Source organism: Narcine bancroftii, chromosome 11, assembly GCF_036971445.1.
Source record: "Narcine bancroftii isolate sNarBan1 chromosome 11, sNarBan1.hap1, whole genome shotgun sequence".
NCBI lineage: Eukaryota > Metazoa > Chordata > Chondrichthyes > Torpediniformes > Narcinidae > Narcine > Narcine bancroftii.
Window position 1 is genome coordinate 9,295,610 of NC_091479.1, and position 25,567 is coordinate 9,321,176.

Sequence of the window (25,567 nt, forward strand, 5' to 3'; positions counted from 1 at the left end):
TGACGGGGGACGTGACAAAGGAATACAAGATTATGAAAGGCATTGATAAAGTAAATCTTTCTTCCCCCACCTCCTCCATCTCCCCGAATAAAAGAGTCACACACTAGAGTATCTGTATTTAAGGTGAGGAGGAAGAGGTTTAATGGAGATATGCATGGCAAATGTATTACACACAGGATGGTGGGTGCTGAGGGGCAGATACAGCGTTAGCATTTAAGAGGCTTTTTGATAGATAGGAAATGAAGGGGATGGAAGGATGTCTACCAGGTGCAAGCAGCAATTTTAGTTTGATTTGGACAGTATTCAGCCCAGATATGTGAGCCAAAGGGCCTGTTCCTGTGCTCTACTGGTCTATGTCACAAACTATCAAGGACTTGAAAGGGTGTCATCAAAGAGAACTCACTGAATCCCCTGACAAATGCAAATTTTTACCAAAATAAAGGCAACAACTTACTTATTACATTTCTTTGGTGGTGGAGGAGGAGGAGAGCTTTGACTGCCTGGACGGCAGTTCTTTCTTTCATTTGCAGGAACACTTGCAATCAGCTTTTCATCCTCATTCATCCCAGATGCCATGGCCTGCGCTTCGATGAGAACGGCATTGATTTCAGTGTCCAAAGTAGCAATATCCAACTTGTCAGTCTCGGCCTTGGCGTCACCGAGTCCAAGGTCGGGTTTATAGCTCAGTATGGCAGTCAATTTCTCAGATGGCTCCAATATCTTCTGCTCATTGCACGATCGTTGTACGGGTGGAGGCGGCAGCATGTGGATCACCCGTCCATTCAACCCAATTAACTTGTCTTTCTCTTTCTCTTCCTCCTCCTCAGTCTTACGGCGACGGAAGAAACTCTTGAAGGAGATCCATCGCTTTGGTTTGGACTCTTGTGGTCGTTGGCGACTCTCTGGGTTCAACAGTGGACACTCGGTTTCAGTTGCTCTTACGGGACTCGTTGGCTTCGCCCAATTACTGAAATGTTTATGCAGAAGGTTGCTCGCATGATAAGGGGATGATGTTGAACGAGGTGGTGGAAATGGAGGCAGCTGTTCACTCTTTGGGCTTGGACTATTTGCACCTGGTGATTGCACTGTACCTGGTTTCAATATAGGAACAGTAACCTGCTTCGTAAGAATACTTTCTTTCTGTCCTTTTGTACCACTGCTCTCCATCACTTTGGACAGTTCTGCTTGCGGGGAGAATAAAGATTTTGGACGATTATAAGGATCGCTACTGCCTTCGGAGATGGCCGGAGGTTGAGAGTACAGCTCCTCCGCACTGCTGGCTTTTGATTGCGTCTGAGGATTTTCAGGCGGCAGCTGCGGAGGCTGAATGGATGCAACGATTTGAGAGAGCACGGCACTGGCATTTTCTCGGACTCCTGACGACTTCTGCCTCTCTTCTTTTCTGGACGGCGAGTCTGGATTAGATCGCTGAATTCGGGAAGGAGAGCACTGACTGGGTCCGAAGCTTTTGTGAGGCGAGGAGTGCAACCGGTTTTGTGCATGGCTGAATTCCTGCACTTTCTGAGCCACAGTCCCAAGTGCCTTCCGTTCCGTGCTGGCACTCGGGGCCTTCCCTTGGGGCAAATCTGCAGATTTCTTTCCTGCTGACCCAATTTCTTCATATGTATGGCTCATCACATTTTCAGAATTTTCCTTTTTCACCTGTGGCCCACTGGGACCCAAAAAACTTTTATAAATGGCCAGGTTATCGTAAGCATTTGGATTAATCACTATTGGCACTTTGATGGCCTTGTGCTTCGAGCTCTGAGCATATGTTGGCTCATCGTGGATGATGATCGGGAAAGGGGGCATTCCAGCATTGTTATAACTGTTAAACTTGATTTCAGACAGATTTGGCGACTTCACAGGAATCGTTTTCGAAATAATATTTGTATTAGTCGGCGAAGTCGGAGCAGATTTATGACTAATTTGTTTTAGGGGAGGTGTACTTGACATTAAAGCGACTCTGGGGGTTTTTTGTCGCGGGCTTGTGCTAGAAGTCCACACTTCTTGATATCTAGTGATGCTCGACTTTTTCTGGTTGTTCGCCTGGCTCAGAGGTGGTGTTGGCGGGTTTGTACTCATTGGTGACGTCTTTGAACCTTGAGGCAATTCAGATGCGCCTCCAGACTTTTTGTTGTTCATTGCTGCCGATACATCAACCACAGTGTATGGTTTGCACATCCCCGGTGGTTCCAAATCTACAACTCTGTACGGTTTTGCCTGTTCTTCCTTTGGAAGAATATTAATCATCACAGCCTGCCCAGAATTGTCAGCAGGGCTTGTAACCAAATCCTGCTTCTCGCTTTGTAACGCTATCTTTCCATCCTTCTCTTCTACCCTGAGAGCAAGAACTGCTTTGTGAGTTTCAAGAGATTTGACTGCAGCGCTCCTGGCTGGTTTAAACGGAGTCTGCTTTATGTGGGGAACCTGCTCGCTTTCACTGATACTCTCGTAATCTGGTTCGATTGAATGGGTACTTTTGCAGTCAGTGGGTGCAAGGTCACCATTGCAAAGCTGTTGACTTGTGGTGTTTGTTGTCCCTGTTTGTGAACCCCCTGTCGTCGATGAATCAAGAGAGGTGGATTCAGAAGATAAAATGCTTGGCAGACTATCTCGGCCATATGGGATCAAGGCCTCGTCACTATATCCATTCAGGATGTCCTCATAACCAGCATCGTAGTCAACAGCACAAATTCTGAGGAGGGACTGCTTTCGTAATGGCACCGTGTTCCACTTTTTGTCACTGCAGAGTCTGACAGGGGACAACGTATTGGCTCTAAAATGAGCAAAACGTGGCTGACCGCGCATTCTTATTTCCATTGCCAGCAGCTCTTCGTCACTTTCCTCCCAACTCTCTCGTTCTTCCGTCAAATTCTCACTCGATCCGTTATCCACTCTGCAGTCGCCGCTGAATGGGCAGTCGGGGTAGCAGAAGAGCCCTCCTTCGTTGCTAATAACCTCTGAACTATTGCTAAGCACCACATGCTTCCTCGCGTTCTCTTTCGTTCCCGCCAACATGCAGCTTGGGGGAAGAAGCTTCCTTTCCAGTGAGCGCTGATAACATTTGTTGATCCTTCCGAGAAAGGACTCTCTGTCGCATTCTTTGTCTCTTAAGCATGATTCATCTGGCTTGGAGGTGGTGTTGGTGGGCTCAACAAATCCAACAATTTCCTTCAATACATCAGTCAGTCCATTGTTGTTGTTTGTTTTCTCATTACTACTGATTCTGCCTGGACCACAAGGTCTCTGAGAACTGCTGCTGCTCTCTTCATTGTTATTGTTCACAAGTTTCCTGTTGAGTACAACACCATTCCGATTCCACCCTACAAACACGTGCTTATTTTCACAGCTTTCCATGGTCTCCGTTTCTGTGCTCACCGTTTGTCCATCTGTGACCATCATTGTGGGTTTCACAGCTATCGTTGGCTTCTTGGCAACAGGAGGCCGGAAGCTACCAGTGCCCGTCCTACCCCGCTGGTTGCTGCTAAGGTTAGCATTAGATTTTAAGTTATGACATGAACGAGGAGGGGTTTCAGAAGCAGTAGTCAAATAATGCAAACTTTTGGGTTTAAAGCAGTTCTTACATTCACCAGGTTTCCACACGTGTTCAGTGAAGGTATTACAGGCGGACATTTTTCATAGAGCTGATCTGAAACGTACCTTGTTCACTGCATTGTTATAAAATCATTAAGCTCCATCTTACCCACCACCAGGTTCTTAATTGATGCTCGGGATTAACTCGTATCTGAAAATGGAACAAAATATTCATTATGGAAAGGTGCAATTAACAATAAACCTTTGTTTTACATTCACCGGCACCAAAATATTTAAGTTTAGAGCTCGATACAAAAATCTATTTCCTCTTCAGATTCCTGGGTGACAACATCTCTGAAGATCTATCCTCGTCAATGCAACCAAGAAGGCTCGCTAGTGGCTATACTTCATTCGGAGTTTGAAGAGATTTGGCACGTCACCAAAGACTCTTGCAAACTTTTACAGGTGTACTGTGGAGAACTTCCTGATTGGTTCCCTCGCTGGAGGTGCCAATACAAAGGACAGGAAGAGACTACAGAAAGTTGTGAACTTGGCCGGTGCCATCATGGGCGTCAGTTTCCACTCCATCGAGGACATCTACAAGAGGCGGTGTCTCAAGAAAGCAGCCTCTGTCCTCAAGGACCCTCACCACCCGGGTCATGCCCTCTTTACACTGCGACTATCAGCAAGAAGGTACAGGAGCCTGAAGACCAACACCCAACGGTACAGAAACAGCTCCTTCCCCTCCGCCATCAGATTTATGAACGGACGATGAACCATAGACACGACCTCTCTTTCTCTTCCTTTTGGCATCAATCTATTTATATATTTAAAAAAGGTCATTTATAGCTATTTTGCACCTGTAATACTGTCACAAAACAATGAATTTTGAGACATGTTGATGACAATGAATTCTGATTCCTAACCTGCCCAATATGAGATAATTTAGTGACCTACCCCATTCTGTAAAATGAAAGACACAGAAAAATGTTAACACTAGTTCTTCGACAGGTAGTTCCTTCGAACATTAAAATAGATGCTACCAATTAATTGATCAAATGAGACACTTGGAAAAATCGCATTGTAGGCTGATTAAAACCTATGCTTATCTGAGCTACTGCCCATCCATCCACAAGTTGAGATCTACACTGGAAAAAAAAAGAACTTTTCTAGTTCTTAATTAAAGAAACTTTAATCAGCAAATAACTTGTATGGAACCGATTCTAAGACTGAGGAGTAAACATTAAAAGCAACAAAATACTTCCTTTAAAATGAATACATTTATACAAAGAAAAGGTTTCATTCACTGAAATCTATCTTTATTTATTCGAAAATCACAAGACTATTTTTAAATAAATCGTTCCAACTCAGCATATAATCCTCGATCTATCGGTCTGCTTTCATTTGAACAAATAGTTGACTGCAAAAATATATGTTTTCAAAAAACTATTGCATCTCATCGTTATTAAATCATGTTTGAAATCAACCAAAACAAATAATGTCTATTAAAATTCTAAGAATTATTTATATTTTTTAAACTCATACTCTCAGGTTATGTTGCTTTCAGACTGGATACCAATTAATTGGAATAACCATATAACTATTTACGGAGCGGAAACAGGCCTTTCCAGTCCGCACTGGTTCACTGATTTTGTGCGCCCTCTTCGGAATATAATCCAACAAGATTATAAAATGTTTTAAGTAACATATTCTGAGTAGGGGGAGGCATGTACAGCATAGCGGTTAGGACAACACTGAAGACGATGGGGGTTGAAATCCCACGGTGTCTATAAGGAGTTTGCATTTTCTCCCTCTGTCTGTGTGGGTTTCCTCTGGAGGCTCCAGTTTCCTCCCACTGTTCAAAATTATTGGAAGTTCTTCCAAGAGATCAGATATACAATTATTTGGATAGCCAGAAACTGATTAGGGATAGCCAGAAACTGATTAGGGATAGCCAGAAACTGATTAGGGATAGCCAGAAACTGATTAGGGATAGCCAGAAACTGATTAGGGATAGCCAACATGGCTGTGTGTGTGGTAGCTAGTGTTTAACCAATCTTATAGTTTTGTTGAGGAGGTTGCCAAGAAAGTTGACGAAGGAAAGGCTGTGGATGTTGTCTACGTGAACTTTAATAAGATCTTTGACAAGGTCCTATATGGGAGGTTAGTCAGGAAGGCTCAGAGGCTTGGTATTCATGATGAAATAGTGAACTGGATTTGACAATGGCTGGATGGAAGAAGCCAGAGAGCAGTGGTGAATGGTTCCTTCTCAGACAGGAGGCCTATGACTAGTGGTGTAGCTCAGGGATCGGTGCTGGGACCATTGTTGTTTGTCATCTAATCAATGATCTGGATAACAATGTGGTCAACTGGATCAGCAAGTTTGCAAATGACACCAAGATTGGAAGTGTTGGGAACAGCAAAGAAGGTTTTCAAATGTTGCAGAGGGATTTGGACCAGCTGGAAAAATGGGCTGATAGAATTTAATGCGGACAAATGTTGCATTTTGGAAGGACATACTTGGTAAATGGTAGGGCACTGAGACTTGGGAGTACAGATACATAATTCCCTAAAAATTGCGTCACAGTTGGATAGGGTTGTAAGGAGAACTTTTGGCATATTGGCCTTTATAAATTAAATTACTGTATAGTGTATAGTGTAAGGTAAAACATCATGAGATGGGAATGTGTAGGGAGTTACCCTGTACAGGGCAGTAACAAGAAGGGGAGGTGTCCTTGTACTCCTGTTAGGTAAAACATCATGAGATGGGACCGGAGAAGGAGTCACCCAGTACTAAGGAGTAACAGAATGCATCCTTGTACTTACAAGATAAGAGAGACATTGATGGATTGAGAGGCAGGAAGCTAGCAGGGAAAGGATAGCAACAGTTTTAGTCATTGGACAAGTAATGATATGATGATGTTCTAAGCATGTATCCAAGGGTATAAAAAATCACCATTTTGCTGATAACGGCAGAATGCATTCTCCGACTAACTTTGTTAGTCGCAAGTGTTACAATCCGGTAATAAAGAACAAAGAACCCTGATTTCGACTCAGCCTGGTGTTTGTCTCACTCATTCATGAACAAAGCAGACCTAACAATAGGAGTAAAGTTGTACAAGACATTGGTGAGGCCAGATTTAGAGTATTGTGCACAGTTTTGGTCATCTAACTACAGGAAAGATATCAATAAGATTGAAAGAGTGCAGAGAAGATTTACTAGGAAATTGCCCGGACTTCAGGAATTGAGTTACAGGAAAATGATTAAACAGGTTAGGACTTTATTCCCTGGAGCATAGAAGAATGAGAGATTTGATAGAGGTATTTGAAATTACAAGGATAGACAGAATAAATGTAGCTAGGTTTTTTTCCCCACTGAGGTACAAACCAGAGGACATGTGTTAAAAGGGGAAAAGTTTAGAGGGGAAATGAGGGGGAACTTGTTCACACAGAGAAGTGCAAGTGTGGAACGAGTGCCAGCTGAGGTGGTGAATGTGGGCTCAATTTTAACATTTTAGAAGAATTTGGACAGGTACATGGATGGGAAGGGTATGGAGGATTATGGACTGGGTGCATGTCAGAGGAACTAAGCCAAAAAAAAATGGTTCAGCACAGATAGAAGGGTCGAAGGGGCTTGTTTCTGTGCTGTAGTGCTCTATGGTTCTCGTTTAATTGGGCAGCACGGACTCATGGGCTGAAATGGCTTGTTACTGCGCAGTATGGCTAAATAAAACAAAATAAAAAATTACATTTGCTAAACTGATTGAATAGGGTCACTTTAGGTCTCAAGACAGGAAATGCACAAAATTCACTGCAAGGATTGTATAAAAAATATCTTGAACAAAAAATAGATGTTTTTACAATTATTTCCATGGAATGATCTTAAATGATACCTTCAGAATTAAGAAGGTTGTATCTGTCGCAGGTCTTACAAAAGTTTGATAAATTGGACAACTTTAGACAAAAATGGGGGAAATATCTATGTTTCTGGGGGCGGGGGGGTGGAAATTGTGGTGGATGTTGTGGTGAAGCATATTAATGAACGCCAGTTTTTTCTGTTATTAGAGGACTAAATAGACACATATGGTTATCATATTGATATTTTTTGCTGTCATGTTCGTTTCTATTTTACGGAGAAGTTTATGTTTTGTAACATATGACTTGCATAACTTTAACACTGACTCAAGGGTTTGGGGAAACTTTTTTTTTAAAAAGAACAATAAAATAAAAATGCTGCATTTGATTTAAATTTTATTTTATTTTCATCTCAGTACTATTTAAATTTGGCATTTTGCATTTCCTTAAAAGTGGGATACCAGCCAAATAAATAAATAGCTATCCACATCAATCCTATTTCCTGGCTTTCTGTCTGTAGCCTTATACGTTACAGCAGTTTAAGTATTTGCTTTACACTGGAGAGTTTCAGTCTCTTATCGTTCTTTCAGGCAGTGCTCCCAAAGCTATCTGCCCCTGGTCATTAGTTCCAGAACATTCACTCCCATCAAATGGACAGTCCAAATTGATAAGGACTTTGCTATTGCATAATGTGTGATCCACACACTGCATCAAACATATTCAAAACGAAACATAAAATACAAGTAATTTACAAATCAGACCAAAAAATTATCTTCAGCCTCTCATCATATTAACTTACAGGACGAAAGCAAAAAGTAATTGTATTTTCATTCTGCAGTAAAATGACTAGCAGAATATAATCTAACCTGCAAGTCAATTCTGAAAATCTAGTCTGTTGATACAGTATATCAAATAGAACTAACTTTAGAATTTCACAGACTGATCTTTGGGGCTCCTCTTTGAATGACTTTCGTGACATTTAATGGGAATGATAATTATGTAATGTGTCTTTCCAGTGCATTTGTATTTCTTGTTCTTATGAGTAGTGTACTTTTACTTCATATTGCCATGCAACTTTGGAAAGGTTCAGGGTTTGGCATATTTAATTTTGTTTTCCAAAATATCTTTGAATCAATAATGTTGCATAAGGTTAAAAAAAATTATGTTAACAAGTTTGCTTGCTTTGTTATCCGTGTAAAGCATCAATCTTTTTTCTCTATGTATTGTGTCAGATTATTTTATGTTATGTATAGATATGTTTTTGGAAGATAGATTGTGGGTTTTTTTAGTTAGGTCACAAACAGATAAAAACACTTCAAAACGGTTCTAATTTTAAAATGCAAGAGTTATGCATAAGATGGTGCCTACAAGACAATAGACTCCTGCACTGGAGATTTTCACAATGAGGTGCAAATGGAAAGGCCCATGTCAGGAAACTGATAAGATCTCTCGTGAATTGATTTTGGGAGTGAGCAAGCTGTTTATGTGGAGTGTGCTGTTTTAGGAGGGTCATGTGGTTTTGCAACCAGAGAGAGTCAAACAGGTTTTTCAGAGAGAGAGAGAGAGAGAGAGAGAGAGAGAGAGAGAGAGAGAGGAGAGAGTATGTATGTTCTGGTTTTCTGCAGTGGCTTTTGGAAGCTTGTTTGAAACCCCATTTTGAAGATGGGTTGGGAGTTCTTAGTTCAGCTTATTTAAAGCCCTTTTGGTCCATACAAGAGGAGATGGCTAGCTGTATAATGTTTCGCCTGAGATAAAGGAACTCTGTGGTGACCTGAAAGTTATCATCTAGAAAACTAGATGATGGGGCAAGTTTCTTCTGCAAGTCACTGAAGTGGGTGATTGGAAAGAATCAGTTTGTAACATAACATAACAATTACAGCACGGAAACAGGCCATTAGGCCCTTCTAGTCCGCACCGAACCAAACACCCCTTTCTAGTCCCTCTCTCTCTGAAAACCAACAAGAACCTTCCTGAGCAGTAACCATTCATCTTTCAAGCACCATAGCCTGGTGAAGATTCATAAATGTTAAATTCTGTGCACGGTATAAGAATTGCCTGATACCAGTAAACTTGGACTGTGAATCAAAGACCTTTTCTGAACTTACACACACATTACATACAAACGTGCTTAGAACTAGAAGGGGGTTGTTCGCTTGTTAATAGTAATAAGTTAAAGTTTGATCCTGTTTTTATATTTAAATGAAATTAGAAGCAACTTTTGTTTAAGTAACCATTTGTCTTGGTGAATTTCTATTGCTGCTGGGTTTTGGGGTTCTTTGGGCCCAAAACAATATTATTATATAAAAACAATAAAAATATTGGAAAAAAAGGAATTCCACAGACTCGAGTGTTTATGAAAGGTGGATTTGATCTTTTTGTCTCTTGGTCGATAGAAATACAAACCCTTTTAGGCTGGTTACCCGAGAAGCAAATATACAAACTGATAGCACTCTCTTTAAGAGGATGGGGGGAAGGCATTGGTAGAAGGAGGTGATCTGCATTGTTATTTTTGGGTCAAGTCAGATTACATGTTGCTTATCAATGAGCTAGTCGAGCTAATCAATGGAACCTGTTTGTGATGGCAGAGCTGTCTCTGAGATCCGGGATTGCTTCACAAAGTCCAAAAATCGATGCCCCATCGAGTAGCAGCCAAAACAAGCAACAGGAAGCACCAATCATTGGTGAAGTTTTAGCTCACTAAACTCCAACATAATGTCTGTGCACACACAGAGCTATGGCCAAATTGCACTCCGTACTCTGGAGTTCATAAAGACAGAACACATGCATACCAGGTAAGCAAAACTGCTTATTGCAGATGAATCATGGACCTTTGTGCTGCATTTTTACCATTTGGGGGTTGAATTTTCCATTTTGTGCCATCAAAATGAAAGCAAAAATGTGGAATAATTCAGTGGAAATGTTTAATTTTTTTTAAAATCCACCAGGTACATAAAATTCTTGATGTTTCTTTTTTTTGACAGCATTTTACCAAAGATTTAAAGAAGTAACTTTTGCAATAAAGAGATTTAGATGAGCAGCTTAAAACTTGACCAGTTTTGCCAACACGTCAATAATGGCTTCGTTCCAAAATGGAAATTTTATACATACTTTCCCTACAGCCTCTCCAATTTTAAAACTTTCAACATTGTCCCAATGTATAAAGAACAATAATTTTGCTCTGATATCAACTGCCTAAATCCAGTAAACACCCTGTTTATATAATAGGCATTTTGATTTGAATGAAGTTTAAAATCCAGTTTAATTAAGACCAGCATTTAAAGTGAAGCAATGAAGTTTAAAGACTGGATCTTTGTTTCCTTTCAGACTCTCAGAAAATAAATGACGGCGTTGCCAGAGCTGCTGCACTGGCAGAGCTGTCACTGGTCCGGACCCACAGAGAGCAGGGAGACACAGCACTCCTCTGCAGGGTTCTACCTCCAAGTCCAACTACCAAGGGCTCCATGAAGACTTTAAATGGCCTGTTAAAGGAGAAGGTTACCTTTTTAAAATCCTGTGATTGCAGGGTCTGGGCCCGAGATGTGGCCTCGAGGAGTTACAGACTCCGGGGAAGCAGAAGGCTAGATTAGGGAGAAGAGGAGACTACCCTTCAGGATGGTGACCACTGAGGTGGATCAGTGAGGAGTTCTATAACTGAGGAATACACACAGGCGGGGTATTGGTGACTCAAGGCAAGAAATCCACATAGGCTTCGGGCCGCTGGCGACTGCGGTCAAAGGACTCACACCAGGCTGCGGACTGCTGGAGAATGGCTCGAGACTGACTGAAGACTGACCAGGTATTGGAGCCAGGATATGAGAGGGTGCTGAGGGCACTGAAGGCTTCCTGATAATATAGGAGGTTTGAATGTGGAGCTCAGGTTGCTGATGGTTTGGGCTGAAGTCTGTGTGAATGCAGAGGCTGCGGGAGCGCTGGAAGCAAATCCACAGACACTCAGTGACGGGGTGGGGAATTCCCTTTTTCTGTTCTTTCTCTGACTGGAAGGGCATCAGACATTTTATGCTGATGGCAAATCCTTGTCCGCCTCACGTCAGACTAAAGGCAATTTTGTGAAATATTACCTAACAGTTAAAAGACTCTTGAATTTTGAGATGGTATCCTAATTTCAAGCCAACATAACGGTGTCTGCTGTTCATAAACTTATGGGCAGCACAGTTAACGTAGTGGTTAGCGCAACGCAGTTACAGCGCCAGCGATTGGGACCAGGGTTTGAATCCTGCGCTGTCTGTAAGGAGTTTATATGTTCTCCCTGTGTCTACGTGGATTTCCTCTGGGGGCTCCGGTTTCCTCCTACCCTTCAAAACATATCAGAGGGGTTGTAAGTCGATTGGGCGGCATGGGCCGAAATGGCCTGTTCCCGTGCTGTATGCCTAAATTTAAAATTTAAATTTACACTTCAATATTATGGAATGCAAATGTAACATTTCATATTTAGTACAGCTTGGCTATTATATTGTTTTCCAATTTCTGGATTGAAAAAACGTGCACAGCTGGTAGTCATACGGAAAAAATGCATTGTTATAAAGATTCTTGCTGTACACACAATTAATGCCATAGCAACATACCTAAAATATTAAGATGATACATTGAAGACTCAAACCACAAGCACCTCTTTTCAGCTTTAAATTACTTCGACACAAGGCTTTATTTGCCAAATCCATAATGAGTTTCAAATACCAACAACAGCTCCTCGCATGGTTTAACTAATGCAAGAAAAAATATGCTCTCCATACAGGTCAGTTTCAGTGTTATACCTCCCGATGAAACCACTCTCAGTGGTTTGGTTTACCACAGGATCAGGTCGGCACTTCATGGATTCAAATACTTACAGAATTGAACATAGATTCATTATATGGCTAATACTAACTCATTTTGTATCATAATTTTCATTTCTTCTTACCCTAGTCAAAACACAAATGCTGAAGAAACTCAACAGTGTGTGAAGCACGCAAGTCTGCAGACGCTGTGATTGTAGTAAAAACACACCAAAATGCTGGAGGAACTCAGCCAGACTCCATAGGAGACCAAGATATATTGCCCATGTTTCGACCCTGAGCCCTTCAAGGAATAAGCAGAATTCTTCCTTGAAGAAGGGCTCAGGGTCGAAACATGGGCAATATATCTTGGTCTCCTATGGACGTTGAAAAGACCGGTTGAATTTCTCCAGCATGTCGGTGTGTTTTAACATAATAAACACACCATCCAGACTATCGACCAACTCTGCATGGCTCTCTATGACATCACAGACTACCTTTAATCAAATAGATCTTCAAGAGCTTCCCTTCACCCCCCCCCCCCCACCCTCAACCATTTTATTCCCTGCTTTTCGATCAGAGTACCTTGAAAGACTCAGGTCTGAAACATTGGTGATATAACTTTGCTACGTCAAGATTGCTGTCTCCAGCACTTCTGAGTATTGGCTTTCCTGTTTAAATCTTCAAGAGCATTGATTTTTGAAGTAGAAGTGTTTTGAAACATGTCACATGCCAGTCGAGGGCTAAAAAAAAGTCTTGTTTTAAATTGGAAACCTTTGTTTACCACATGGAAGGTTAGTTAGGAAGGTGCAGTCTTTAGGTATAAATTTTGAGATAGTCAAATGGATTGAACATTGGCTGAAAGGGAGAGGCCAGAGAGTGGTAGTGGATAATTGTCTGTCAGGTTGGAGGCCGGTGACCAGTGGTGTGCCTCAAGGATCTGTATTGGGCCCATTGTTGTTCGTTATATACATTAATGATCTAGATGATGGGGTGGTGAATTGGATTAGTAAATATGCAGACGATACTAAGATAGGTGGAATAGTGGATAATGAAGAAGGTTTTCAAGGAGTGCAGAGGGATTTGGGCTGCTTAGAAAAGTGGGCTGAAAAATGGCAGATGGAATTTAATGCTGATAAGTGTGAGGTGCTTCATTTTGGTAAGAAGAATCAGAATAGGACATATGTGGTAAATGGGAGAGCATTGAGGAATACAGAAGAGCAGAAAGATTTAGGAGTGATGGTACATCGTTCCCTGAAGGTAGAAACTCACGTGAATAGGGTGGTGAAGAAGGCTTTTAGTATGCTGGCCTTTATCAATCATTGCATGGAATATAGGAGTTGGGAGGTGATGTTGAGATTGTATAAGACGTTGGTGCGGCCTAATTTGGAGTTCTGTATGCAGTTCTGGTCGCCTAATTATAGGAAGGATATAAACAGAGTGGAGAGAGTGCAGAGAAGGTTTACCAGAATGTTGCCTGGGTTTAAGCATCTGGAGTATGGGGAGAGATTGGACAGATTGAGTCTTTATTCTTTGGAGCATAGAAGGTTGAGAGGGGATTTGATAGAAGTATTTAAGATTATGAAAGGGATAGACAGAATGGATGTGGATAGACTATTTCCGTTAAGAGGAGGAAAGTTTAAAACAAGAGGACATGAGTTAAGAATTAAGGGGCAGAGGTTTAGAGGTAACATGAGGGGGAACTTCTTTACTCAGAGAATGGTAGCTGTGTGGAATGATCTTCCGGGAGAAATAGTGGCGGCGGAGTCAATTGTATTATTTAAGAAAAGGTTGGACAGGTCTATGGATGAGAGGAAGATGGAGGGTTATGGGCATTGTGCAGGGAGGTGGGATTAGAAAGGGGTGTTTGGTTCGGTGCGGACTAGAAGAGCCTAATGGCCTGTTTCCGTGCTGTAATTGTTATGTTATGTTATTTGTTTAATTAAACCACAACCTAATCTTGCCTTGGCAAAACTGAATGTGATGGTACGAATGCTGGTGTAAACTTTCAGGAAAATACAAAAGAACAGGAATGCACGGACACTTGGGTCTGTGAAGGTATCTTCACCCGAGTTTCGAATCCCCTCTTCCTGAGGTCACTCAACCATCTTTGTGATCTCAATTCATTCTGTCTTCTGGTCTATAATTACACTCCGTCAGCAGTCACAGACCCAAGGTCAGGAATTCCCTCTTGAGGTCTTACTACTAGTTTTTTTTTTAAATTTCTGACCAAGGTGTTGGTGGTGTGTCCCAACATAACATTTTTAATAGGTAGTGTGGTTTACACTCCTTTAAATTATAACATAAATGCATTTGGTTATGGTCATTATATTTAAATATTAAAGCCAAACCCCTGAATTAAGCAAACTGTACTGTGAAATAAATGTGCATTTAAAAAATTTTTTTGTTGTTTTCTGTGTCAGTAAAACAGAGGAGGTCACATTCCAAAGCTAAGGTCATTTAAAAGTCAAACATAATTTTGAATGCATTTCTTGTAATGAAAACCAGATTGAAGAACTCTATTTTTTGATTTCCCAATTTCAAACAGCATTTTACTTGCACTGCACAAAAAAAACATAAATCATTTTCAATTCAATAAAATTATACCGGATATTGAAGATTTTGCTCTATGAACACTTTTAGGTGTATTTTATGGATTTTGAACTGCTGATCACGAAAATCACCTTTAAAATTTCCTATCACGCACCGATTTTTAGATATAACCTATTTTTGTGGTTTCCTGTCATATTTTAAGTCTACTTCAAGGATAGAAAACCATGTCATTGAAAATTCATTTTCTGCATTCGCACTTGGACTCCTTCCCTGATGATCCTGGTGCCGTCCGTGACGAACATAGTGAAAGGTTTGACCAGGACATTGCGACCATGGAAAAGCGACATCAGGGCAACTGGAATTCATCTATGCTGGCCGACTATTATTTGACAGTGACACAAGAGGCATCCGATGTCGAGTAAGCAGCAAAACATATTTAGGGCCTAGATGTTCGCACCATGGGAAATTATCTTGCAACATCTATTCTGTCTTTGCCTTTCAACATTAGAAAGATCCTCTCATGTATGAATGCCAATATACACCAAGAATGCAATCTATATGATCACCATTAATACCGTCACTGGCCTAAAATAGAAGTATGAAAGTAGTCTTGATCCACTGGAAACAATAAGGTATCAGATTGGAAAATCTATAATGTAAGGGCCTTCTGTCAAATTTAAATTGCTCATCTGTTTTATGACACTGAATTACCTCATTATCACCACATCCCCTTTTCTCTCTACATCAATAGGTTTCAATATCTGATCCATGACAAGATTTACCTTTGATACAGTTTCTTCATTGTAATTATCTAATTAATTATGATATCTAAACCATTGTGAGCTCTTTTATAGGAGAAGTAATTAGACTGATGGTCTCCAGAAATAAACAAAAAAATAAACACACTATAATTACTCTGGGAGACTTAAAACAACCAACCATTTAAAGAATTTTATCTAATCAGATTTTCCCCCCAAAGAGCAAAAATTCAATTCCGTAAATTCTAATACACATTACAGTATAAAAAATTTTTACCCTTTTAAAACTTCATGTGTATCTTAATCTTGTAAAAGGAGGTATTACTTAATCAAACCAAGTCTGTGTGTTCTGATCAGACCCTGACACTCAAATCAATATCCTTCAGTCCCTCAATGGGAGGCACTGCACCACCACCCCAAGCCAGTTCTGCGATCAGAAAAACCATATGACAAAATATACTTCCGAATGCTTGATCTGTGGTTTTCAAATCAGAAGAGCACTTTTAAAAAATGCTGGAAGTGTAGAACCAATTTTATATTATTGTCATGTTTCTTTCCACTTTGAGACATTAGTGGATTTCAATGGTTATTTCCAAGGTGATTTCTTTTGTATTTGTTCAATATATCCCCCCCACCTCCAATAATCTTGGTCTTTTCCTTTATCCCAGCATCAAATTGAAGTAGTTTCTTCTCCACTGTTATTGGACTATTGATTTGACCTCTTGTTAGTAAAATGATGCTACCCTCTTACTGTTTTCAGTCAAACTTTTTTCTCTACAATATTATACCCTGCACCTTTGTAATAATTTGCATGGCCTATTGTACTCAAGAATTGGTTGACCATAAGATACAAGAAGTAAGCCATTCCATCATGAGCTGATCCATTCTCTCACTCAACCCCACTCAAAATTTTTCCTGCAGGCGAGGCAGAATTTACCACTAACTGAAAGTGTAAAAAAATATACTCAATGTAAACATATAAACAAATAAAATGTAAACAAACTGACTGTGCAATGCAGAGAGAGAGAAAAAAAATCAATAAAGTGCACTAGTACAAGTCCTTAAGTGAGCCCCTGATTGAGTTTATTGTTGAGGAGTCTGATGGTGGAGGGGGACCAGCTGTTCCTGAACCTGCTGAGTCTTTCCTGATGGTAGCAGCAAGAACGGAGCATGTGCCGTGGATCCTTGACGATTGCTGCTGCTCTATGATGGCAGCATTCCCTGTTGATGTTCTCAGTGGTTGGTTTGGTCTGTGATGCCCTGGGCTGTGTCCACTATCTTTTGCAGTCCCCATACCAGACTGGGATGCAGCTGATCAGCACGAGTTTCACTACACATTTGTGGAAATTTGCCAGGGTTTCCAATGTCATACCAAGCCTCTGCAAACTCCCCTGCCTTCTCCCCATAACCTTTCATACCCTGACCATTCAGATACCTATCAATCTCTGCCTTAAATACACCCAACAACCTGGCCTCCACAGCTGCCCGTAGCTGCAAAATCCAGAAGTCCTGTCAGGGCAGAATGCAAAAGAAAGATTTTCCACTGTATCTCAGTACACGTGCAATAAACAATTCAATTATCAGTGGAAGGTTTATTTCATTGTGTTATAACACTCAAGGATTTAAATTGTTAAATTGATTTGGATATGTAATGAAATATATTTCCATGCTCATTGTTCAGTCATCAATACACATTCCTTAATCATACAATATAGTCAACTGTGCAGATCTTGCATTTGGCTACAAAAATATCTTCATAAGAACGACTCAACTCCACTTCCAGGTCTGCTCTGTCACATTTCATCTTTTACAATCTCCACAAGGATTCTCTTGAAATTGTTCTAAATTCTGTTTCTAACTCTTGCTTCGTTTGAATATCCTACTTATTGGCGCCAGGAAACATGAGTAAATATTCCTAACTAAGGTGGCCTACACCCAAATTATCTTTACTTCTAGATACAGAAGTAACTTCAGGTTTGGAGAAAGATTTCAAGCTCAACCCTCATTTGTACACGAGATGAACAAGTGACTTCCAGCCTCAGGTCTGTGGAAACATCCGGTCTGAATCATTTTCTCCTTCCTTTCAGATTACAAACCCAAACCAATTCATCCTTGTGTTTTATAGTACAGGTCAATACTGTGTCATTGGAGTCCAGAATCTCATTACCTCAAGTTAAAAAAGTAATATTAAACTCAAGAAAATGACAAGGTCTGTGCAAAAGTATGTATCATTAATTCTCAATAAAGCCAACAGTTCAACACTGTCACAGAGATGGAGCAAAGCATTTTCAGCTCAGTAAAGTGTTCTTGACGAATAGTGATGTTTGCAGCTAAAGGCCACCAAGTGCCTCAGCTTGTCAACACCAGTAATCATTGCAATAATTTTAAGCGATGATCTTGAAAAGGGCAAAGATTCCATGCAAGAAAACTCATTTAAAAATATGTAATTTGGTCAGGTTCAAAGATGTCAAATACACTTCCATGTCACAATAAGCTTTTCTTTTTGTACATGGTATCTTACACTAAAGAGAAGGCACAGATGCGGCTTCTCAACTGACACAGTTGTCATATGAGAAGCACATTTGCTTGCTCGAGAGAGTGCGCTATCCAGGACGGTTTGAAGAATTTAGATATTTGTTAATATATTTATGACAAATGAAAATTTTAAAAAAAAGTTTAGATAGTACAACATTCAGGTCACTTACCTGTAGAGAGGAGAATCTTGTCATTCACACGACTCTTCCAGCGAGTACCAAGTTGGAAGTCGTATCACTTGCCAATCAAGGTTGGACTCCGCCCACCCACTGAAGCTCACTGACCATTGGCCCCTTTAATCACCTAGTGATTATCTGGGCTGGACTCTCCATCTTACTGTAAAGCCCACCACAGATAGAAGCTCTTGTTCTTTTACTCTTCAGGCCTCGAGATGAACTCTGGTCACAAACTGTGGAAAACGCTGGAGGAGTCGTTGGTAAGGTGTGCACCACACAGGGATCGGTGCTGTGTATATTTCAGATGGCATCTGAGCTGTGCCCATGTAAGACAAGGAATGGCGAGTTGCATATTGGTTGTGATACTAGTCTGTATAAACAGTTGCTAGTATCGGTAACCACTGTATCCGATGTGACTGGCTTGTACTGTGCTTGCAGTGGAGTTTTCATTTCATTGCATGCAAAAATGCTCAGTAACATTAATTTTTTTTTAAAAGCTGAAAATGTCTCAAATTCATCCCAATTACTTTTACTCCTCTTTGGGGAGCATTTAATTTGATTTAGACATGCAGCATGGTAACAGGCCCTTCGGGCCTATGAGCCCGTGCCACCCAAAATACCCCAAATTAATCGACTAACCCGTTCAGCCTAGGAACGTGGGAGGAAACGGGAGCATCTGGAGGAAACCCATGCAGTCACAGGAAAACGCACAAACTTACAGAGGGCGCTGGATTCGAACCTGGGTCACTGGCCCTTTAATAGCATTGCGTTAACCGTGCCCTGGGCAAGAGATTTTGATGAGAATTTTACATCTTTTTAAAAAGGGTTTGAAAACATCTTTGTATCATTTCCTTTGTCCGTCTGGTACATCTCTTACCACAATGCAACTTGTTGAGGGTCTGCTTCACGAGTTTGGTATCAGCATGCAACCAATGTGACCTGCCCCTTTCAGGTGACTTCAAGGTAATTTTCACAGTACTGCAAATTAATTCCCAACGTTGAGAATAAACTACATCAGATATTAAAATTATCAATCATTTTCCAATATACTCCACAAAAACAGGCATAATTACAAAAGCGTAATTTTGAAGTTGTGCAATTTCTGTTCTCTCCTGAGGGCCCAAAATGTCATTAATACAATGTGTTAGCTACAGACATCAACATTTGTCTACCTCTGTAGCCACATTTGATGTATATACATGAGCATACCACAAGTATTTTAACTTTAGACTCCTTTGATGTTTCATAGCTTTTTGCCTGTCTATAGTTCTAAAGGTTTAATTAAATGACCATTTATCGACAAAAGATTTCAATCTGAGCCACACACTCGCATACATAATTAATGTAATGGATACTGGAATTCAAAGACCCTGGAAATTATAAAACAGAGTTTTGGCCAACAACTGTTCAGAATCTGTCTAGACAGACCAGAATGTGCTTTAATGCTTATTGCAATTTGCATGCCTGTCTAAACAGTCTGACGTCCTGATGCCATTTGACAGCGACCAACTCAACAGAAATGCAAGTAACTTTTTTTCCTTGCAGTGCCAGTGACATTATTAAATCGATCATTTCCCACTTTTACCGTTTCTCTTCCATGACACAAAACTAGAGGCTTATTGATTGGAAAACAGTAATGTTCTAAGAGGCAGGCTGGCAAATTCACAGAGAGGCAGCCTGATGAAATTTAATCACGAGAAATGGCAAAAGGTCACAATTTGATATGAAGAAAGAGGAACACAAAATAGATGGACGCTTCTAAAATGGGGACAAAAGCAAGAGAGATCAAGAGGTATTTTGGCATGGCTTTTTGAAGGCAGCGGGAAAGTTGAGATGCTTTTTAAAAAGGCATCAGGCTTCATAAACAGAAGATTATAAAGTGCAAGGAAGTCATATTGGATCTTTACAAAATATTGGTTCAGCCACACAGAATATCGTAGCGAAGTATAATTGGTAAATTTTAAGAAAATCTTTGAAGAGAGAGCAGAAGGGATTTACAACTATATTCAAGGGTTAAGAGTTACATGAATAGATTGGTAAAGCGAGAAGTGTTCTTGAAATGGAAGAGGTCACATGTGGGCCTAATAAAGGTATTTAAAATGATAAAAGTTTTGTCCTGAGTCGAGACATTTAGGGCAACTGGTACCATTTATAAAAAGGGTCAAGAACCAGGGGACAGAGAAAAAAAAAGGGAAAAAAAAATCCAAATAAAACTGGGGAGAATTTTTTTTTTTTAAATGCATCGACTAGTTTGTCTTATGTACACAAATAGGGATTTGTAATAGAGGCAGATTCAACTGATTCAAAAGGCAAACTGGATAAGTTTCCGAAAGGAAAGCATTTTCAAAGGTATCAAAAAGATTTGAAACAAGCTGGACGCCAGTAGAGGGTTGACAGGCTGAATAGCCTCCTGTTTTGTGAATTTTTTTTCAGATGTTGTAGTTTGGAAACAAAAACAATGCAAGTCAGACACCATTTTGTGGAAAGTGAAACAGAAAGTGAATTCCATCTGCCACTTCCTTGCCCACTTATCTTGTCCATATCGTTTTACAATATTCCCTCACAGTTCCCATTGGCCACCTAGCTTTCTATCACCATCAGATGGTGTTACATCAAGTTACTTATAGAAAGAATCAAAGTCCAGGATGGATGTGGCATTGCATTAATAATAACTTTTAAATCTGAAAATAGTTATTCTTGATTGCATTTTCTAGTTTCAGCCAATTCCCAATTCACACCAACATATTACTCCCAATAGAGAAGTACATTTTTTAAGACAATGATCTTATCAACTGCTTATGTGTTATCTTATTAAGTTTCATTTGTCAGAGAAGCAAATAAAAAAGGTACATATGACAGGAGGTGGCTCGGTTGGGCATAGTGGCTTAGTGCAATAACTTTACAGCGCCAGTGATCAGGACCTGACTGGGGCTTGAATCTTCTGTTGTCTGTAAGGAGTTTGTACGTTCTCCCCATGTCTGTTTGGGTTTTCTCCGGAGGCTCCAGTTTCCTCCCACTGTTCAAAAACGTACCGGGGGGTGGGGGGGGGGGTGTAGGCTAATGGGGTGTAAATTGGTGGAATTAACTCATGGGCAAAAATGGCCTGTTACTGTGCTTTATGTATAATTTTTTTAAATTAAAGATTTAAGTTGAGTATTTTTTCCGTTCTTAATTAGCTATTAGATAAAAAAAACGGTCTGACTGAAGAGAATAGCCCTGCAGCAAAATCTCAGTGTCTAATTAACCTGGTGTTTATATCACGAGAATGCACTGCACAAACCGCTAATTATAATTAATCCTTTCAAAAATCACATCTAGCAAAACAAAATCTGTAGATGTACGTTTACCTAGATCACGTTGCACTTCCCCACTCCCTAACTTGACTCCGTTTAAAGAATAATCTGCCTTCCTGTTCCTGCCACCAAAGTGGATAACCTCTAAACTGCATCTTCCATGCATCCGCCCACTCACCTAATCCGTCCAAGTCCCCTAACATCCTCCCCACACTGCCACCGAGTTTCATGTTATTTGCAAATTTGCTAATGTTATTTAACGCTGGTGGAAGCGTTCTAGGAGCCGTAGGTGGTGCCGGTAGATGACCCATGATTCGGAGCCGAACAGGAGTGTGGGTATGACAACGGCTCTGTATACGCTTATCTTTGTGAGGTTTTTCAGTTGGTTGTTTTTCCAGACTCTTTCCACCAGCGTTGTCTCCGCTCCATCCTCAACATCCATTGGAGTGCTTACACTCCTAACGTTGAAGTACTCGAGATGGCAGAGGTCGACAGCATCGAGTCCACGCTGCTGAAGATCCAGCTGCGCTGGATGGGTCACGTCTCCAGAATGGAGGACCATCGCCTTCCCAAGATCGTGTTATATGGCGAGCTCTCCACTGGCCACCGTGACAGAGGTGCACCAAAGAAAAGGTACAAGGACTGCCTAAAGAAATCTCTTGGTGCCTGCCACATTGACCACCACCAGTGGGCTGATAACGCCTCAAACCGTGCATCTTGGCGCCTCACAGTTTGGCGGGCAGCAACCTCCTTTGAAGAAGACCGCAGAGCCCACCTCACTGACAAAAGGCAAAGGAGGAAAAACCCAACACCCAACCCCAACCCACCAATTTTCCCTTGCAACCGCTGCAACTGTGTCTGCCTGTCCCGCATCGGACTTGTCAGCCACAAACGAGCCTGCAGCTGGCGTTGACTTTTTACCCCCTCCATAAATCTTCGTCCGCGAAGCCAAGCCAAAGAAGAAAAATGTTATTTAAAATTCCCTTATCTAAATCATTAATATGACCCCACTTGTCACATTCTGAAGGTGAACAGTTAATCCCAACTCTGTTTCCTGTCTGTCAACCAATTTTCTATCTCTGTCAGCTCCCTACCTCCAATACCATGTTCTCTGATTTTGCCCACTAGAGACAGTGGCAAAGGCAGGAGGTCATGGATGGAGAAGGGAGGAAGGGGACAGCAGCAAGAATCGAGTCTGGGTGAGGACATGGTCGTAGAGCTTGAGAGCAGCAGGGATTGCAGATGGGGAGCAGTGCGAGAGAATCCCACAGAACTCCCTTTGGAGAGCAAGGGAGAGTTTCTTCAGGGGAGGCGTCCCTCGAAGAGATTTCACAGATATTGGCACAGAAGTAAAACAGGAAAATCTGTAGACACCATGTTTGAAGTGATCATGGATTTGGCAATCACCATTTTATTTTGGTAATGAGGCCAGAACATTAAACCAAAACTTCAAATGAAGTTAAAACATCTGTTTGACTTGAACAAAAAAAAAGACAAAATTGCTCTCCTCATCTGTAACAAAATGGTCAATGGAAGGTAATCAAGCACATTGCTGTTTCCTGGATGATACCAAACTCTTCAAGAGCTGTCAGTACACCATTACTTTCTTGCCTTGTGGCTTATGGATTGTGAAAAAGCTTTTAGTTTTCTTATTATTCTCTCTGCTTTGCACAGTTTGCTTGCATTTCTTTATTTGTTTATATGGGTATGTCCAGTTTTTTTTTTGCACTGCCAATAAGTGGTAATTTTGCCTGGCCCACAGGAAAAAGAACCTCAGGGATGTATGTGATGTCATGTATGTCCTCTGACCATAAATCTGAAATCTACATTGGGTGGTCGCTGATTATGGTGGGGACTCAGCATATTGACTGTCAGAAAGGTTAGACTAATTAGATTAATTGGAGAGAGACAGAAGGTAATAGGGAAAATGATGAGGAACATTTTTCCATTTATTCTTTTTTAGGACATTTGTCATACAATATTCATGAAACACTTTTAGGGGGAACATAGCATCTCTGATAATAATGAACAGATTATTTTGGAAAAAAAATATTTCATTGAACAATTGCCTTATTATAGAAGGGGGTTTGGACCATTGACTCCTTCATGGGATCTTTCATCCCTCAGACCCCAGGCATGCACAAAAACAAATCGATAAATAAATAACTAAGTGGACATGCAGTTTCCATGTGCATTAGTGAGGGAACTGCATGGTGTTCTGGCCTCCCAGCAACAATCCAATCGCCAAGTAACAAATCTATCAATTAACCAAGCAAATGATTACAATAACAGTTTAAAAAAACCTCTTGCTTCTGGCCATGGAAGATGCCAAACGGACCTGGGTCCAGGTCTTCAGCATCGACGACAGCCATTCTATTCTGAACGTAGAGTGTGGTGCTGTCCACATCAAAGAAGTAATGTCGGGCTCCCAGGCAGGAGCGGATACCTTGGGTTCTGCAATTCTTTCAACTCCCGCCCCCCCCCCCCTCCCAAAAGCATTCATCAACCCCCTTTTAACACCTTGGATAGTCCCATCAACCTTCAGGGGTCGATAGCGACCGTTTTGGAGAACCCTACTGTAGATGAACAAATCCAAATGCAGTTAATATCAGCATTTATCGCAGAAATAGGAGAACAGAAAGATGTATTTAAGATGTCTAAAATTTCTTTCAATATCTGGTTTTCCCTCATCTTCAACCACACATTATCTGAAGGTTGCACATGGAATCATTTTTCTGACACCCCACACCCACAGACTCTCTCACCCCCCCATCCCCACGCCAAAGCCAATGCCCACACATGCTTGTGTCTGTCCGCACACGCACACAACCCCCCCCCCCCCACATGATGGAAGATAAAGCTGACAAAAACCGAAAAATTCAAAATGCAAACATGTCTCCAGAATAGGAGGAAGCCTCTCTAAGTCACATGGTGACAGAAATACAGGCAAGCAGAATTAAAATGTTGGTTATGCATTTTTCCTTCTCAAGCACAAATTCAAATCCAATATAAAATTATAGTTTATATTTTAATTTTCTTGCCACGTCACAGCCAAAAAGGTAATATTTTTATTAATACTGAATCTTGTCCAAATATTTATGGAACTCGCTGACATGATTTCTTTAGAAGAGGAAGATTTTTTTTAAAAATACTAGTCAAGGGCAAAACTGTATCCCTCAGCAAAATAAATTATTAGTGAATCCATGTTCACTTGTCTGGGATCTTAATGGACTCCCAGAGAAATAAATGTCACAGTGTCACAGAGATAGAGCACAGAAATGGGCTGTTCGGACCATCAGATCCATGCTGACCTTCAAGCACATGTTTACATGAATCAACACAAACCCATTTTATTTTCCCTCATTCTCATCAACAGTTCACACATTCCACCACTCACCTACAGAAGAGGACAGTAATAAAGAGCCCAATTAATCTTCCAGGGCACATATTTTGGAAATGCACTTTGGTGGAAGAAATAGATGTGCAGACTATTATTTAAATGGGGAGAATTCAAAATTCTGAGGTGCAAAGGGACTTGGGAGCCCTCATGCAGAATACCCTAAAGGTTAACCTCCAGGTTGAGTCAGTGATTAAAAAGGCGAATGCATGAGTAGGGATGTAACTTTGAGATTCTATAAAGCATTGGTGAGACCTCACTTGGAGCACTGCGTAACAGTTTTGGCCACCTTATTTGAGAAAAAAGACATGCTGGCGTTGGAGAAGGGTAGGAGAAAGAGTTACTGGAATGATACCAGGAATGAAAGGGTTAGCACATGAGGAACGATTGTTGGCTCTTGGACTGTACTCGTTGGGAGTTTCAGAAGGATGAAGGGAACCTCATATTTCATGGGATTGTTGTTCTGGTTATGCAGTTTTTTAAAAAAAAGACAACATGTTAACAGGCCCTTTCGGCCCATGAGCCCGTCCAACAATTCCACCAAATTGACCTACAGCCCCGGGTAAGGTTTTGAACTGTGGGAGGAAAGCCACACAGATCTGGGGAGAACGTAAAAACTCCTTACAGACAGTGAGCAATTTGACGCCCGGTCCCAATCGCTGCCGCTGTAACAGTGTTGCATTATCCGCTA

General features: G+C 40.9%; 1 protein-coding gene across 4 annotated transcripts in view; it reads right to left on the bottom strand.

The window, feature by feature from the left end:
* The window catches only part of peak1 (pseudopodium-enriched atypical kinase 1), a 120,298-nt gene that overhangs the window by 44,943 nt on the left and 49,788 nt on the right, over positions 1–25,567 (bottom strand). For all 4 annotated transcript variants that reach the window (XM_069902523.1, XM_069902522.1, XM_069902520.1 and 1 more), the window contains exon 3: positions 455–3,748. In XM_069902523.1, coding sequence (XP_069758624.1) covers positions 455–3,636 — 3,182 coding nt within the window. In that variant the 5' untranslated portion in view covers positions 3,637–3,748. The remainder of the gene's footprint in view (positions 1–454; positions 3,749–25,567) is intronic.